Genomic DNA, 18,397 nt, shown 5'->3' on the forward strand with positions numbered 1-18,397 from the left:
GATCAAGGACTTTTCTCAGGTTGTCGTCATGTTCTTTCATGGTTCTTCCGCCGATGAGTATATCATCAACAATGATGGCACATGGATACCCAGCGAATATCTGCTCCATGGCTCTCTGAAACACCTCACTGGCAGCGTTAAGACCAAAAGGCATTCTGAGGAACCTGAAACGACCAAAACAAGTGCTGAAGGTGGTTAGCATGGATGATTTTTGATCCAATGACACCTGCCAAAAAGAGTTCTTAGCATCCAAAACAGAGAACACAGTAGCGTTTGACATTATTGCAGCCACTTCTTCTACTGTGCGCATGGGATGGTGTGGTCTTTTCAGAGCAGTGTTTAAATCTCGAGGATTTATGCATATCCTGATTTCATCTTTGCCCTTCTTGTTGGTGGCTACCATGGAAGACACCCAGTCCGTCGGCTCTGAGACGGGAGTAATGACGCCTAATTTCTCCATCCTGACCAGCTCTGCCTTGACCCTGTCTTTCATGGCCAAAGGGATGCGATGTGCTGGGCGAACAACTGGTTTCACATCTGGGTTCAGTGTCATGCGATAGGTGACTGGCAACCTCCCAAGCTCATCAGAAAATAAGTCGCTGTATTCTGTGATAAGCTGTTGTGACAGGTCATCTGCAGACATGCTCAATTGGTGGACGTCATTGCTGAATGATACAAGTCCCATTTCTCTGCATGCACATAGTCCAAGTATTGGCTGAACATCTTCATTAATAACAAAGAATGATAGCACATGTGGCTGCCCATGCAGAAAACACTGCAGCTTAATTACACCTGAGGTTTGAATCTTGCTGCCTCCAAATGCTACTAGGTTAACGGACTTGGGGTGTGCTTTCATTTGTTTATCTGCTCTTATAATGTTAACCGTTTTCTTGGGAAGCACATTACATTTAGCACCTGTGTCCACCTTCATCTCAACAGGAATCCCATTAATCTGCACGGTGACAAAAACTTCCTCTTTGTGTTTCACATGCACATCAGTCGCATGGATTGCATATTGCAGATTTACACCATCAACGTAGAATGTGTCGTCTCCGCTGTCATCAGCTTGGTCTGGTTCCACATGATGAACTGACTTTCTGTGTCTTGCTACGTTTTGGGTAGGCCGAACAGCTCTGCACCGTTTCTTAAAGTGATTCCACTTTTTGCATGCATGACACTGCTGCCCAAAAGCTGGACATTTGCTCTTTTTTGCAGCATGAGCACCCCCACAGTTAGTACAGTTAGTGACATGCTGTGTTTCAGACCTGTCTCCTTGTATTTTCTTGTTATCTCCTCTGTGCTTTCTCGTAAATGTGGGCTGGAGCACATCAACATTTGATGCAGATTGTTGAGGAAAAGCAAGTGTTTTATTATGCTCTTCAGTCATTTCATGAATCTGGCAGACAGATATGGCTTTTGCTAGTGTTAAATCACTATCACGCAGTAGCACTTTCCTTAAATTGTCATTGTTGATGCCACAAACTAGTCTGTCTCTTATTAGTTCTTCACTCAGATCACCAAATCTGCAGCTTTTTGCTTTAATCCGTAAATCACTTACATAGGATTCAACAGTCTCGCCAGTCCTCTGATTCCGCGTGTTGAACTTGTGTCTTTCCATCGTGACATTGGTTTGAGGGCTGCACGTTTCTCTGAATTTCCTTTTGAGGCACTCAGGATCCTCCTTCGATTCTGCAGGAATGAGGACTCGTCCTCCCTCGCCGGGCTATCCCACTTCTGACACCATGTTGTATGTTCACCAGTATGATAATGATGAAGCAGTAATCTCAGTTAACGTGGTTTTATTAACCAGCACAGCAGCAGAGAACTTACATGCTTGGATTCAATAACGGAATGGCGCCTATACCACTCAAAACACACACACACCTACACGGAGGTACGGCAAGCGGATTAGGACAAAATACCAAACTAACAGCAGGTTATCTACACCCCCCTTTGTTTTACAAGAAAAATGTTCGCCTCCCCCCCTTCCTAGCGCGTGCACGCGCCCACGCCCAAACACATCCTCCAACCACACACAGCCATATTTTGCTCCATTGCGGTTTATTTCACACCTCAAACATTTAGTAAACAATTAAGCAAATAGGAGTAATCTGCAATAAATTACAGGGAGTAATAAAATAAACTACTAACTCTTTTACACTACGTCCGCACCTACACGGGTATTTTTGAAAACGCAACTGTTTCGTCCACACGTGAACGGCGTTCGAATCACCGAAAACTGAGATCTTTTAAAACTTTTTTTTGTGTTTACGTGTGGACGAGGAATAGACTATGGCTGTATCCCAATTCAGGGTCTGCAGCCTTAAAGGCCGCATTTTAAGACCGATTACGTCACAGCAACGCAACGAAGGCTGTCCCAATTTGAAGGCTGCTCGAAATGCGGCCCTCAAATGCGTCCTTCATTTCCCTGAATTTCAAGGACGTGGTGGTGTCACTACCCGATCCGTACCGGAAACCCGATCGGTACAGCGACAGGTGTAGGCTGTCTCCCAATTCAGGGTCTGCAGCCTTAAAGGACGCAGCCTCAACGATCCTCAAGGGCCGCGTACTCAAAGACCGCTAAGGCCGGAAGTGCAAGGCTTGTGAAATGGGACGGTCTAGCCTCCGTTGCGCTGATACTGTTGTTTGTCAATAAAGTAAAAAAAAAAAAAGGCTGCGTTGCGCTGCCCAGGTTGCCTAGCAACCATGATACTAACCACTGGAAACGTGTCATACAGCTTTGTTTGACAGAAATGAAGGAGAAAATCTTTTGTTCATTTGTTTGTTTGTTTCTACATGAGCTTTGATCATTCTCTGTAAGATTAAGCTCAGCTATTGAACGGCGTATATTTTAAAGTAAAGGCTTTGAAACAGAGGTGTGGACTCGAGTCACATGACTTGGACTCGAGTCAGACTCGAGTCATTAATTTTATGACTTTAGACTTGACTTGAAAAAATGTTCTAAGACTTGTGACTTGACTTGGACTTTTACACCAATGACCTGGGACTTGAATTGGACTTGAACCGGTTTACTTGAAAAGACTTGATATTTCACCCCAAATATAAAATTTAACATGCATATTATATAGAGATTGAAAATGTGACGTCATTCAGGGGTAAAACCGCAAAGGATTCTGGGAACTCGTGGCAAGAGGTACTAGCGAACGCAGGCTTTCAATTGAAATCAGTCACACAGCGATAAAAAGAAACACAAAAATGTCAAGAAGCTGTTGTATTATTAACTGCAATAGCCGGTCGCATGACAGCCACGGGAAGCCGACGGGTAAAGAGATCGGTTGTTATCGGATTACGTCGTTGAAGAGAAATTGTTCGAGCCATGTTTCCTAAGTAACAAAGAGGCAACGGGTGGCCTGGATTGCAGCCATCCAAAGACCAAATATAACGTCCCAGAACACTCCAGCTCACAGGTTAGTCTGCTCCAAGCATTTCCACAAAGGTCAGAGTTTTGTAGTAGTTAATACGTCATTTTCATAACATAATTGGTGATATAGGTTACAAGCAAGTCTGGCGCTGAACAGAAATTGTCGCGCTATGCTCCTTTATTTATTGTGCATAAATAGTGAATTGTCCTGACACAATATTGCGTTTCGCTTCTGTTATTATGGTACATTGACAAAAACATATACTTTTATTCACAGGATAAAACAGTTGTTTTGTATCACTAATTGTCCAGTGCGATTACAACATACAGTACTATTGTCACTGCTACATTTCTGTAACGCGTACCAGAAATTATTTCCACTACTAATTAATTACCCTTGAGCTCAAAGGTCCTATTAATAAACGGTTAACGAATGTGTATTTATGAAGACGATTTGTGAGACTGGTAAACTTATGATAGGTACGATGGTCTTTCGTTCTACACGGTGCATTTCAAGGTCCTGCACCCATCCGTCGGTAAACTGTACCTGGGCTTGTTGCAGTGACCTGAAGTTACTAAACTTCACGAGTGTATGCACTCACTCCAAGAACCGTATGATTATAAATATGAGCGTGGTGAAAGTTGGGCAGCACGCTAACGTCTTTTGTCCACTCTGTGTGCTCATAAGGGTCTGACCCTTTCACTGGTTTGATTTTTTTCCTCGTATCTTTTCTTTGACTTTTCATCAAGTCTGTCTTTGTACGGACCGGCATGATTCTCCTTCGTTTTGTACATACCTATTTGGGGGCGAAGAAAAAGCAAGAATTTATTGGAACCGAAGAATGAATGTTTTGCGGTGCTGCAAATGCTTGCATTTGATGCGGTACTTGGATTGTTTTGCCACGAGTTCCCAGCATGCAATGCGCGAAAGTCACGTGGTCTGTCAATCTCTATACCCTTCAGTCTTTTCACGTATCCCAGCCTGGTCTCCCACCTTGTCTAGGTCATGACCTCTTTGAAGGAGTTGTGTCATATGATCTAGCACTGTACCTGAAGAACATTATAAAAAATAAAAAATGGTTCACATACTCCCTTTTAACTCATTCACTGCCATTGACGTCTATAGCCGTCAATGGCAGTGAATGAGTCAATGGGTTTAACTCATTCACTGCCAATGGCTGGCAGTGAATGAGTTAAACAGACGCATTAAACAGTTTAAATATAAAGGATCCGAAGCACTTACAAAGCCATGTACTGTCAAACCTGACGGATCCAAATTATCAGGGCAAGCCGTTCAAAACTGGAACCTTTTGAGATTGCTGCCAGTTTTGATTGGTGACAAAGTACAAAACCATGAGGATGAAGTATGGCAGTTAGCTCTCCAGTTGAAAGATATTGTGGATCTTATTTGTGCTCAGAGCATTTCCTTGTCCCAGATAGCATTCGCTGACATTTTGATCCAAGAATATTTGGAGATGAGAAAGATGTTGTTTCCTGGAATTCAACTAAAACCCAAGCACCACTATTTGCGCCATTATTCAGCACTGTTGTTGAAATTTGGTCCATTGATGAGGTTATGGACGCTTAGGTTTGAATGTAAACACAGTTACTTCAAAAGATGTGCCAGACACTTGAAAAGCTTCAAAAATATTTGTCAAACTTTGTCAACACGTCATCAGATGTATCAGGCTTATCTTTTAGCAGGGCAAGAATGCCGTGAACTGCTGCAAGTGAAGGAGAGCTGTGCGTTTTATCCCAACCTCTACAGTGACACTATTCAGCATGCGGTCAGGGAGTTAGCTTTTTCAGAAAGCAATACCACAGTTACCACAGACATTCAGTACAAGGGCACTGCATATAAAAAGGGACAGTTTCTTGTGTACAGAAATGACGAGTGTATGGAGTTTGGTGAACTTCTACTCATCTTGATTCAAAATGACACATCTGTGTATGTTCTAATGGATATCCACAAAGGCATCTTCCTCTCAGAATACCATCTGTATTCTGTGACAAAGGACAGTCTTGGGTTACAGTGTATCAACATTAATGACCTGCCTGATTTCTATCCTTTGGTATCATACATTCTTGAAGAATACCGAATCATTCCACTAAAGCATAGTATTGTGGCAAAATAATGTCCAACTAATAGCTCACTTCTCACTGTAAATAGTTTAACATTAATATAAGTGTTACCTGATCCATACCCTGCTCAAGTGTATGAACTGTATGTGATTTTCTATTTTGTTTGGAGGTGGCATTTCTTCTTCAGTGCAAGTATGAGTGACTCAGAGCGAACCTTCCTAGATGTCGCCATCACGGAAGTCCTACCAGAACTTCAAGCTGTGAACAAAAACATCCTGGAGGAGCACTTGCAGTCCATTGGAGTTGAGACAAGTGATGATCTACGCTTCGTAACGGAGGCAGATTTGATGACAGCATTAAGATCTGTACAAGCAAGAAAGCTTCTTTCTGCTTGGAAACAGAAATGTAAGTAAAAACAACAAACAACTATTCAAACTCAAAAGCAGAGATGGTCATGAACAGACATACAGTGTGAATCATAATTGTATTTGTTTTGTAATTTAAAGACCAAACTCCAGAGAACAGCTCGCTATCATCTGTGGAAGCCTCATCAACCCAGTCGCTGTCATTGCTCTCACTTTCACCCCAAAGTCTATCGTCGACCTCCTCCAGCAGCCCAGGATGTGACACACAATGGGATGACAACTTTGAAATTCCATGGAGTAAACTTCCTGCAGAAGTGATGCATTTTCTTGAGAGGAGGAAAAGGCCTCGCCCAAAACTGAGGAGGCAAATGGTCCGGATTGTTGTGACTGAGATGATGGAAAAATGCCCACATGTAGTTAGAAAACATTCAATTGACGTTGCAAAAAAAATGGTGGCAAAATATCCCAATTCTCTGCAAGATTTAATAGAGGGTGAGATTGTTGGCGCAGGCTACCTTTCACTTGTCAAACAGTTGCAGAACAGAATTGAAAATGTAAGGCGCACTTCAACACCCAAAATAAGAAAAAGAAAACATCAGACTGACTCAGACCACACAGACGAGATCCCTTTAGAAGAAAGAGCAGCCATGCAGGATACATACGGGTGCATTAAATGGAATGTAGAATTTCTGCCTCTTGAAGAAACTCCAGAGAGCCAACAGCAAAAGATGGAAAAACTCAAGGTGATGTTCCAGCAAGCTGATGCCAATCCAGAAGAGGTTAAAAGTCTAATGAAGTCCACTTACTACACACAACGTCAACATGTCAATCAGGGGAAAAGTATCAAATGCCTTAGGGAGGAGTGGCCGTTTTGGTTTGATGAACTTGGCATGTCTGTCCACTTCAAGGAACTTACCCGGTTGTTCAGTCTGACGTCACTAGCCGTGTCTGGGTCTAAACTCCGCTGCAGGTCCATATATCAAACGATCACTATGGCATTACTGAGAGTTGAAAAACTGTCTAAAGTCTTTCATCTTTAATAAAATGATCAGCGTTCTGCTCTACCAGGTGTAACAATTGAGTTTAACTTCCAGGCATCCATGAAAACGGAATTTATGACATTTAACGGAGTTAGAAGTTAGCAGGGAGTTAGCTCGCTAGCTTCTATCTAAATACAATATAGCATGTCCTGACTGCGGGGTTTTGGAAACAAATTAAAACGTACAGCTTTCTTATCACTTCCAGCATAAATGAAGACAGAAAACTAAACAGCAGTGACGTTTAGGGTTGCCAACCGTCCCTTAAAATACGGAATCGTCCCGTAACAAAAGTACACGTCCCGTATTGAGCTAATAAGGGACGCACTTTGTCCCGTAATACAGTGAGAATCAAAAGTAGTCTATAACTTTTAATGGAATTAACGCTTTGTTTGAAAACATAATTCCCAGCCCCTCTCCTGCTTTGTGACCAATGAGCTGACAGCACACTTATGACAATTCGAGTATGACAATTCAGATTACCGCTCATCTCATTGGTCAGGAAAGGTCGCTTACGGAGAAAATACCGGAAGACAACAGATGACCACAACAAGAAGCATGGCCAACAGGGAAACAAACGCCGTCACTGCGGTGCAAGTCTCAGACGACAGTACACCTAAAGCTGGGCAGACACTGTGCGATTTTTACAGTCACGTTATTCAGCTCCTGCTCAAACTGCACGATTGACTCGCAGGGGTTAGAAGTTGGTAGGTCACGATGCAGGTCTCACACTATACCGCCCGATGCTCTGATGCGACCTGAGTGCTCACACTGTGCCTCCATAACATGAAGGTTATAACAGAAAATCTGTCGCTCGCTCTCTCTCCGTCTTACACTCACACAGACACACCACCACCATCAACTTTGCTAAATTGCTAATGAAAAACATTGATCAGGCAGCTGTGATTGAGCAGCAGTGTAAATCCAACTATTTTCACGGTTGTTGTGGTCGTGATAATTTTGTGATGCCACATCGAAAAGGCTCGGATGAGCTTTCCAAAGTTCTACAAGTTGTGCCTCCATCGCTTGTGTCCAGATCACACGCTGCACAGCCGTGCTGCTCCATCTTTTACACCAACGTTTACGTGTTTGCGCGCGAGCAGTGTGAGTGGCTATGGTGAGACCCTCACGAGCGATTGATGATCGGGAGCTGGTCGTGAGGTGTTAATCACTTCTCGTTACCCCACGTATACTACACGATGCACGATGAAGGCCAAAATCGGTCCGATCACTCAAAAATCGGCTCAAAATGGGCCTAAAACCGCACAGTGTGAGCCCAGCGTTAGAGCAGCAATGTTTGTTTGCTCAGAGAAAGGGAAGAATGGGAAAAGGAAAACACCTGGCTGGAAAAAGTTAATATGGGCATGTGCAGTGAATATCAGCGCTATGTGGCCAGAAGTGTGATAATATAATTTATTTTGTGTAATAAACATGATTACAACAAATAGATGACTAATACATAAAAGTAATACATAGATGAATAATGATGAGTTAAGATGCGTAATCATGGGAACAAGCGGGTTTACAAACAGGAGCAGCTGATTAGCATTAGAAAAGCTGAAATAATACCTCAACTGAAGCCAATTGTACTAAATGCACTAAATGTGCACTGTTACAAGAATGTTTTTCTTTCTATTGTTTTCTATTATTTTAAGTTAAGCAGGACAGAGTTCTTTTAAAGAAAGATTTACTTATATTCTCAAAAGTTAAGCATGACAGGCTTCTGTTTAAGAAAGAGACCTGTTTTACTGTGTTAATGTTGTCATTTTGAGCTAAAAATAAATGGCTAAATGATCATTTGTTTCACATGTGTTCATATCACAAAGAATACACATCTACTTAAATCAAATTCAAGTCAAAGGGTTAAAAAAATAATTTCACACACAAAAAAAGAGCTAGAAAATTCACCACACTGGGAAGGGTGAAGACAACTGGGTCGCCCGGCCCTGGCCTTATTTATTTTTCAGGGAGTTGGCAACCCTAGTGACGTTTGTAGGGTTACTGAAGTTGGGCTAGCTGGTATATAATGATGTGCTACGTGACCGCTAGCGACACAGCTATGTTAGCATAATATAAACAAGCTAACTTTTTTTTCCACTCGATAAAAGTTAACATGAGTTTTCTCGGTGGTCAGAAACAAATGTAATCGCATGGCAGGATGCTGTAAGAGGACCAAACTTCAGCCAGGAGAACAACTGAGATAATCCATCTACAATACGAGGTTAGTCATTCATATACTGCTGCATGGGCTGGGCTGTAGTTACATCCTAAGGTTTTAAAAACTGAGCTTAAATAAATGATTAGCGGTAATAAAAGCCGAGGGAGGTCAACAGGGATCACTGACTGTTTTAGGAGCTTTTGAGATCAAATAGAAGAAAATACATAACATTAAACATGTTAACAACACAAAAGCCATATTAAACGCAGACTACTTTAGACCCGGAAGTAGGATTCGTCGCGTCATCACTGAACAACCGGACTGGGATTGACCTCAAAGAGACATTCACACGAAATTTGGCTTATGGACTACTTATGGACTACTTGACCACAGTTGCTGTCAGCAAAAGCAAGGTGTTGCTTCAGACTTATGCAAGGCTTCAGAGGATGCGGGGACCGCAGAGTGGCTGCTCAGATGATGTGAAAGAGATGGTCCTGCTTCTGCTCAGCTACTTTGAAGAGAAGGAGGAGTCCATGCTTCTCTGTGTTGAAGATACATGTCTGGCAGATGAGGTACAACTGGAGCAAGTGCCTCTGACACCCACTATTATCGTGTGTGGTAAGTCTGTTTCATAGCTCTTTCTCTCTCTCTCTTTTTTTAAGTGCACTTTTTATAGATTGTCATGTGACTGCCGTGTTTATTGATATAACCTGTTAAATAATTTGTTGACAGGACAGTCCTGCTATTCCTCAAGAAGATACACGCTGAGTATTGATCGGAACCTCGTCAGCACAAACATATCCTCCTTCATTTCTGCACTGTGCCTCGTGTTCGGGAGCTACTACAATTTCAACATCCATTATCCATCTGAGCTGGCTTCCACTTTAGAGTTTCTTCAGAGGTGAACAAATATGGCTTTGTTATTTCTCATAACTGAGACTCTGGGATCTGGGCCCTGTTTCAGGAAGCCGGTTTAGTGGAAAAACTGAGTAAGTATACCCTGAGTTAACGAAAACTCTGGGTTTTCGGTTTCACAAAGCGAGTTCAGCTGAAGCCTGAGTGAGTCACTATGACGACACACGCCGTGAAGCTAACCTGCCCCCTAGCAGGTTTACTACAACTAACCCTGACTGTCTCCGCCCCTTTGTCGGAAACCTGACAGTAGGAAGTGTCGGACATGGCGTGTCCCTTCCTTGAAGAGCCAGTAGATCGTGAAGCCCAAATTCTCCGCAGGGCTCTCCGCCGGGAGAGAGTGATTAGAGCGCGTTTGGACAGTTTATCATTTCCTGATGATTTTCTGTGCGAACGTTACCGTTTCTCAGCACAATCTATAAGTTATTTGAATAACATCCTCAGGCCATATATTACGCATGTGACACATCGCGGACATGCTCTCAGTTCTGTACATATTATTTGTATTGCACTTCGGTTTCTTGCAAACGGGAGCTTTCTGTATAATATTGGTGACGCTGAGCACGTTTCCAAGGCTACCGTCTGTCGGGCAGTCAGGACTGTTACAGTTGCACTGAAACGTCTCCTGTACACGTTTGTGGTGTTCCCCGGTCATAGACCCACAAGATTCATCAAAGAGGGATGCCACAAAATTGCAGGTATCAGGATGAACGAAACTTAATTTATGATGTGGTGATACTTGGACTACTACTTAAATTTTACATTTATTTTCAGGGTTCCCAGGCGTGATTGGCTGTATAGATGGCACTCACATTCCAGTCATTGCTCCTTTAGTAAATGAAGGAGACTATGTGAACAGGAAGTCTTTCCACAGCATTAATGTACAGGTACATAGTTCCCTGTAGCATTTCAAACTAACAAATTATTTTATCATAGTAATGGATGCTAATTTGTGTTCTCTGCACTGTGAAGATCATATATGATGCTGCCAACATTATCACAAATGTGGAAGCCAAGTGGCCAGGCTCTGTCCATGACTCACAAATATTCCGTGAATGTACACTGAGCACAAAATTTGGACATGGTGAGTTGAGAATACTTTAAAATATATAAAGACCAATTGCTTCAGGGACATTTGAACTGAAGTGTATCCTTCTGTCTTAGGAGAGTTCACTGGCTACTTGCTTGGTGATAGGGGGTATCCATGTTTACCCTATTTGCTTACCCCTTACCCTGACCCTGAACCGGGCCCACAGCAGCGATATAATCTGGCTAATTGCAGGACAAGAGCCAGAGTTGAAATGACTATCGGAATGCTTAAGGCCCGGTTCCAGTGCCTGCAAAGACTCAGGGTCACCCCAGAAAGGGCATGTGACATTATTGTGGCATGTGTGATTCTTCACAACATTGCCACAATTAGAGGAGAACACTGTCCTTCTGAACCAAACATCAGCAGTGATCCAAACCATGAACATCCTGACCCTCCCACGGACATACAAGATGGAAGAGCAGTCAGAGACACCATATGTCACAATCATTTCTTTTGACCCATCACCTCAACATGTTGAAAGAAGAATAAACAGATTTTTTGTTCAACTGGCTTTATTGGTCGCCTGTATTTCCTGTACACAAAGTATTAAAAGATGTACACCTCATAAAGTGTCTCTGTTGCTTCCTCCTCTGTAACAGCTGTCAATGTTTCTTCATTATTTTCCTGTAGTAAAGGAATAAACAACATTGCTGTTCTACTGTACACTCATATAATCTGTGGAGTATTACTCACAACTGCATGTTGGTCTGGCTCAACAGGAGGCTGCACCAGATGCAGTACACCATCACCATCAACTGATAGAATATGAGGTTTATACAGGTCACTTATAACTTACAAGGGACCAAATGGCAATTAACAAACATACCTATCACCTTACACTTCATTGTCATTATGCTCTCAAAGACAACCAAGACTGAGGGAAGGCAAAATCAGTAGGAACATAACTTCACTACAAAATAATCCATTATGGTAAAGAGTTTATCAAATGAATGAGTCGCACTGCAAAGGTGACTGTGAAGAAAGGATGTATGCACATCATGTATTATTTTGAATTTACCCCCTATGTAGGCACTTGTGTCTTGCGGGGTTATTGACTCAGAGGATGTCCCCGCAGAGATGCCTTCGGCCACAGGGCGCCCACTGTTTTGGCTGAGGGCCAACTGCTCAGCCTCTGTGAGTGGTGGTGGTGGAGGACCCCCACCTGTTTTTCGGGCCTCCGCTTTTTTTCTGTTGGCTATAACGGGCCACATTTGAGCATACAGAGTAAGCAAATATGTACTTGTAATGTGCTCAGATAATTTCAATAAGTGCTTACAGAAAGAAAATTAATGTAGCCTCTAACTGCAATTGATTTACATGGGACAAACAGACCAAGCACTATGGCTCATAATACAATTACACCTTACCTGTTTGGACTATATTTTTATATTTCATTTTTACTTGCTGCCAGGCACGTTTGGGGCCTGTTGGGTTGCACCTGCGCTCACATCACATCACAAAATAAAATGTATAAAATAACAAATAAAATAACATATGATAAAATAACGTGTTAAATGGGTGGAAATCCCTCGATCAATGTTTAAATTAACACTCACGCATTGACTCTGTCGGCTATGTTTTGCCATGCATGCTTTTGCAGCTGTGGCTGTGTTACTTTTTTCCGCGGAATTTGCGTGTTATCGGCATATGCTGCCATCAGAATTTCGGCCTCAAGCGCTGTAAAATACATTGATCACGCCTTCTTTCCCTCCGTCTCCATGGTGACTCGCTTAATCTGTGCTCCACTAATCAGGGCTTTATGTATCCTCGTCCGCGCGCTTCACTTGGGGTTAAAGCAACTCCGCGTTGACTGAACTAATTGTTATCAGCCTTTCTGAAACCGAATATTCCGAGTTGGACAGTTCGGGGTTACTCAACCCTGCGTATCGTTTTTCACTCTGAGTTTTCTAAACCGGCTTCCTGAAACAGGGCCCTGGAGTCTGGCTTTGATGTGGTTCGAGTCCAGGTCTGGCTCTGAGTCTCGGTCGGCTTTGGAGCCGGTTTCAGTTGTTTTTTTCAGTTTTTTGTTGTTGGTTTTTTTTTGTTTGTTTGGTTTTTTTAAATACATTAACAGTCTGAATCCGGGTCCAAGCCTGGCCGAGACTCAGGGCTAGACCAAGCGTCAGCTGACGTCTGACTACCTATAACCTTTGCTTTGGATTTTAAAAATGCTAAAGTGTGACATATCACTGCAGAAGACACTCGTGAAGGGTGCCAATACTTTTGACCATGCATTGTTCACTTCCCCACAGCATTTTGGTTATACTTTGTCTTGAACGTGGTGTGGAGCAGGGAAATTATAGCATTTTGATGTAACTCAGTTACCATTAATTGTAGAAACACATGACTGATAATTGTTCCGTTTTAAGTTTATTTTTATGATATAGATTGGAACATGAGTGGGGAAAACTGAGCATTTTTAAGTTTTGTATAGTATCTTGACACATGAAATGTATCAAGATAAAGGGGGTTTAGGGTTTAATAATTTAATTGTTTAATAATTTAGGATCATTTTAGGACCTTTTGGGTTTTTGATCATTTGGATATGGTAAAACTGAAACTGTTATTTTTAAGTTAAGGTTAAAGGATTAAAGTGAACTTGTCACGGTTTGCGGGGCAAGCGGTGTGGAGTTGTAGAAAAGGACCCAAAAGGCGGCAGCTCTGGTGCAGGTGAATATTTATTTACAACGGTGGGCACAAAACAGCACTGGTGGAAAAACAAGAAACCGGAAACCTAAACTGGGTAAGCTAATAACACAAACCAGAAACGAGGATGCAGGGAGGTCCGGGGAAATACACAAGAGACGCAGGGAGACCGAGGGGAAACAACACAGATGAACCAGCAACTACCATAACAGAAGACACAACTTAAATACACCCAGAGAGCACGGGGAGAACACAGACATAACAGGCTGGGGGAAACATGGAATAAACACAAAGAGAGACGAGAGCTCATAAATACACAGAGGGGCACAAGGGGGTAAGAGTCACAAAGGGAAAAAACACTTAGGGAACACCACAACAGGACACCTCAGAAAACCTGGCCTAAATAAGGAGCGAAAATACAAGGAACCAAGAATACTGGGCCAACATGGCCCAGGACCATGACAGAACTGAATCCTGTTTAGAAGATACAATGCCGGTTTTTCAAAGCTGTGAATAATTCTTAGAGGGAAAATTAGTGAGGGTTGAAGGAGTAGAACAGCTTTGATTTCTTTTTGATTTCTAGAAGTAGTGGTTATAATGTAGGCTTACACATACAGATATTACATAGGAGGTATTTTTAGGATAAAGGGGAGAGCTTATAAATATATCTATAAAATATCTGTTTATGCTTTGATTAAGTCGAGGACTACTGGCTGTCTGCATACAGAGTGTCTTCCCACCCATGGTCCAGAAGGTCTTGGTCCAACAATGATTTTAATGAACACACGTGTGGGAAGACACTCTGTACGCAGACAGCCAGTAGTCCTCGACTTAATCAAAGCATAAACAGATATTTTATAGCATCAGGGTTTGATTTACTGACGCCCCTTCATGCGTCACAGATACATTTTATACATAGATCAGATCAACACCACAATGGCTTTTCACCCAGAAAATCATCTTCTATTTTCATGGCTGGTACTTTCCGTTCTTGTCTTAAGGTGAATTGTTCCTCTTTCTTGCCGAGACAACAAGGACGGTTCCTCTTTTACCGAGACACTTTTGCAGTTACAACCAGACATGACTAATCTCTCCTCTAAATAAATTTAACTCATGTGTGTGTGTCACGACCTCACATGCTCTTTCTCAATTCACCTGTTGCACTTCTGACCTTTCACCAGACCAGAGGCTCACTGAGACTATGTGTATGTCTTCTACTAAATAAATGTTTTAATCAAAAACCCCTACTAAAAGCTTAATATGAAATGACCTGATATATAAGTGTTTTGTAAGCATGTATTGCAATTCCTTCTATGTTCTAGTTTTCCCTCAGCATGGATCATCTAGACACTCTCACTAGATGAAGCTTAAGACCATTAATGAACCTGAACATCAACTCAAATAAGCACAGATATGCATTGTGTATAAAATAGTCATAACTGCTTAAGGCCTTCTTAAAGCTATCTGTTACATTGTTAAAGCCTCGTCTTAGCCTGCTGCTCAAAATAACTTCCATTTCTGCAAAACTCTCCAAGCCTGTTTCCTGTCCTGTTACTTTTAGCCTTTCTGAAAGACACACTGTTCAACCCCTGAATGCAATATAAACTCCAGATTATATTATTAATGCAATGGTAATGATGACAATTATTTAACAATAGCAGTAAAATAATTTCCCTGCTCCACACTGGTCATGGCCATGACTGTGTGTATATATGTATATACTTAATTTTTACTTACTTTGTACGTGTATTTTAACTGATCAATTATAAAAATGCTTAATAAACTTTTATATGATTTTTATTCTACAGGTGTTTCTTCTCCATAAACCCAGAAAAAGGAACCAAAGTAGAGAATAAAAACTCAAAGCGTCGTCTCAGTGTGAACCCTCGAGTCCTCACCCTGATTCAGGATCTCGCCGACCACGAGTGGCGCTAAGCCTAAATCTTGACTCTCTGTGGACTGTTAGTTTTACTTTGTTAATTTTGTTCCACAATGTGTACTGGAACCTTTTACTGGTCGAATGCATGAAGCCAATTCATGAAGATGTTCTTGCTTTCCGGCAGAAACATCTGTAGTAGCCCACCAGACCCAAGAAGCGTCTGAGCTCCCGTCTGGTGGTGGGCACCGGGTAGCTCAGTACGGCCTCCACCTTTGCATTCACGGGGCGCACCTGGCCATGTCCCACTTGTTTTCCGAGGTATGTCACTACCGCCTTGGCAAATTCACACTTTGCCAGGTTCAGAGTTAGGGAAGCCTGGGTTAAACGAGCAAAAACATCCCTCAGAGTACTCACGTGATCAGTCCAGCAAGAAGAATATACCACAATGTCATCCAAATACACATTACAACTGTGAATGTCTGCTAACACAAGGTTCATAAGTCGTTGGAAAGTGGCTGGTGCATTCCGCATGCCAAACGCCATCACTGTGTACTGCAAGAAATAGTCTGGAGTAACAAATGCTGAAATATCAGAGGCTCTGCTAGTTAGAGGAACCTGCCAGTACCCTTTTAACAGATCTAGCTTTGTTATGTAGGTGGCGGCTCCAATACTGTCTATGCAGTCTTCCATGCGAGGCAATGGGTATGAGTCAGGGACTGTGACTGCATTTACTCTCCTAAAATCAGTACAAAAACGAGGAGAACCATCTGACTTTGGTGTCAGCAGACATGGAGAGCTCCAAGAGCTATGGCTAGGTATCGCCAAACCATTTCCAAGCAGGTACTGTACCTCGTTTTTCATTAATTCCCTCTTGAGTGGGGGGCACCGGTATGCGTGTTGCTTAATAGGGCACGCATCACCCACGTCAATGTCGTGCTTTAACACTGGGGTTTTAGACGGTACATCCCCAAACAGACTAGGGTGCGCTTGGATCAGATCTTTCACATAGTCTCTCTCGTCATGAGGAAGATAGGAGAGGTACGTGTCTAAGGCACCAAGAACCTCTGAGTTTGCAAGCCTGCCGCTCTGCTGACCTTCACTACCCTTCACCAAACCATCATCATGGTTTATGGGCACAGAAATGAGTGAGATGGAGCCCTTGCGGTCGTCTTCCCTAGAGTGAAACAGTTTCAGCATGTTTATATGGCAGAGCCGTGTTTTACGCCTCCTATCCGGAGTGCGAACGATGTAGTCTGTGTCATTGACTTTGCTCTCTACCACATATGGTCCCGCAAATTGGGCTGACAGAGACGGACCAGATGTGGGCACCAACACGAGTACCTGATCACCAGGTTTAAAAGAACGCTGCACTGCCTTCCGGTCATACTGCCGCTTCATTTTCCCTTGGGCTGCTGACAGAGACTTCTTAGCTATTGCACAAGCATGGTACAAATGTTCCCGACACTGCGTGACAAACTCAAGCACATTTGATTGCGGCTGCACATCAGACAAAAACTGTTCTTTCAGGGCTTTTAGAGGCCCTCTCACACTGTGCCCAAAAACTAATTCAGCAGGGCTGAAACCAAGGGACTCCTGTTTTGCTTCACGAGCTGCAAACAGTAGGAATGGCAGTCCCTCATCCCAGTTCTTGTCAGTCACCAGACAATATTTTCGCATCATCAACTTTATGGTCTGGTGCCATCTTTCTAGTGCACCTTGTGACTGGGGATGGTAAGGGCTGGAAGGGATGTGTCTGATACCAAGTGATTGTAATGTCTGCTTGAACAGTTTTGACTGGAAATTGCTGCCTTGGTCGGTCTGAACAATTCTAGGCAGACCGAATGTTGAAAAGAATTTAAGTAGAGCCTTAATCACAGTGGGAGCGGTGATTTTTCGAAGTGGTATGGCTTCAGGAAAACGGGTTGTGGCACACATGATTGTCAAGAGGAACTGATTACCCGTTTTTGTTCTGGGTAGAGGACCCACACAGTCCACTAAAACACGCTCAAAAGGCTCCCCAACTACCGGGATGGGTTTCAGAGGAGCAGGTGGCACCGCCTGATTAGGTTTACCCACAATTTGGCAAACCTGGCATGTTTTGCAGAACTTGGCAACGTCTTTCTTCAGACCTGGCCAGAAAAAGTGCTGAAGAACGCGGTCATAGGTTTTAGTAATACCTAAATGACCTGACCATGGGTGTTCATGCGCAAGCTGCAATATGCCACCCCGGTAATCCCTAGGAATGACTATTTGGCGTACCACCCCCCCAACCCTCATCACCTCCTTCCTGCTGTAATGCAGGTCTTGAGACCCATTTTCTTAGCAGTAACCCATCCTCAAGATAAAACCTGTGTGCCTTTTTATTGTTTGCTAACTCGCTTACCTCTTTAAAACAGTTAGCGAGTGACTCATCCTTTTCCTGAGCCTGGATCAAACACTCACGTGAGACCGGCAAAGGAAGAACCTCAGACAGAGTAGCCAGACCCTGTTCGTCGAGCGCTGGTTTAGAAGGGCTAGCAGCTGGCTCTCTGTCCCCAGTTAGAACAGATCCAAGAACAGTCTCACTTAGGTTCACTTCCTCCAGCTTCCGAGCTTGCGACCTGGTAAGAACACTGACAGAAAACACATCAGGGTGGGATTTCAACAGCTCGTCCTCTTCCGGGATACAGCTGGGTTTATCCACCACCTCAGGAACAGGGAGTACTTTGTCCCCAGCAATATCATTTCCCATTATAAACTCAACACCCTGAATAGGAAATGAGTTTCTTACTGCAACCTTGAACAAACCAGAGGCTAACCTCGACTGCACATGAACACAATGTAGTGGTGCAGGTATGTAGGCCATC

General features: G+C 42.9%; 1 protein-coding gene and 1 long non-coding RNA gene across 2 annotated transcripts; both read left to right on the forward strand.

Moving 5' to 3' along the window:
• Positions 1-6,280: 6,280 nt before the first annotated feature.
• On the forward strand, positions 6,281-15,715 carry LOC146714041 (uncharacterized). Its single transcript, XM_085450637.1, has 4 exons — positions 6,281-6,742; positions 9,344-9,642; positions 9,757-9,925; positions 15,481-15,715. Exons 1-4 carry the CDS (start codon positions 6,477-6,479, stop codon positions 15,605-15,607), a joined length of 861 nt encoding a protein of 286 aa, XP_085306763.1. The 5' UTR covers positions 6,281-6,476; the 3' UTR covers positions 15,608-15,715.
• On the forward strand, positions 10,306-11,537 carry LOC146714042 (uncharacterized). The gene is made up of 2 exons (XR_014918763.1): positions 10,306-11,020; positions 11,101-11,537. It is a non-coding gene; the product is annotated as an uncharacterized LOC146714042 (long non-coding RNA).
• Positions 15,716-18,397: the final 2,682 nt, after the last annotated feature.

The sequence above is a fragment of the Copadichromis virginalis genome, linkage group LG3 (assembly GCF_057382275.1).
Source record: "Copadichromis virginalis isolate Kocher_CV1m ecotype Utaka linkage group LG3, C_Virginalis_male_GT1.1, whole genome shotgun sequence".
NCBI lineage: Eukaryota > Metazoa > Chordata > Actinopteri > Cichliformes > Cichlidae > Copadichromis > Copadichromis virginalis.

What these genes read in the sequence shown, in the direction of transcription:
- LOC146714041 (XM_085450637.1), top strand. Translation starts at nt 6,477, where the DNA reads ATGCAGGATACATACGGGTGCATTAAATGGAATGTAGAATTTCTGCCT. An exon ending in ACCCACTATTATCGTGTGTG is followed by an intron (nt 9,643 to 9,756) that starts GTAAGTCTGTTT and finishes ATTTGTTGACAG; the next exon opens with GACAGTCCTGCTATTCCTCA. An exon ending in ACTTTAGAGTTTCTTCAGAG is followed by an intron (nt 9,926 to 15,480) that starts GTGAACAAATAT and finishes TTTATTCTACAG; the next exon opens with GTGTTTCTTCTCCATAAACC.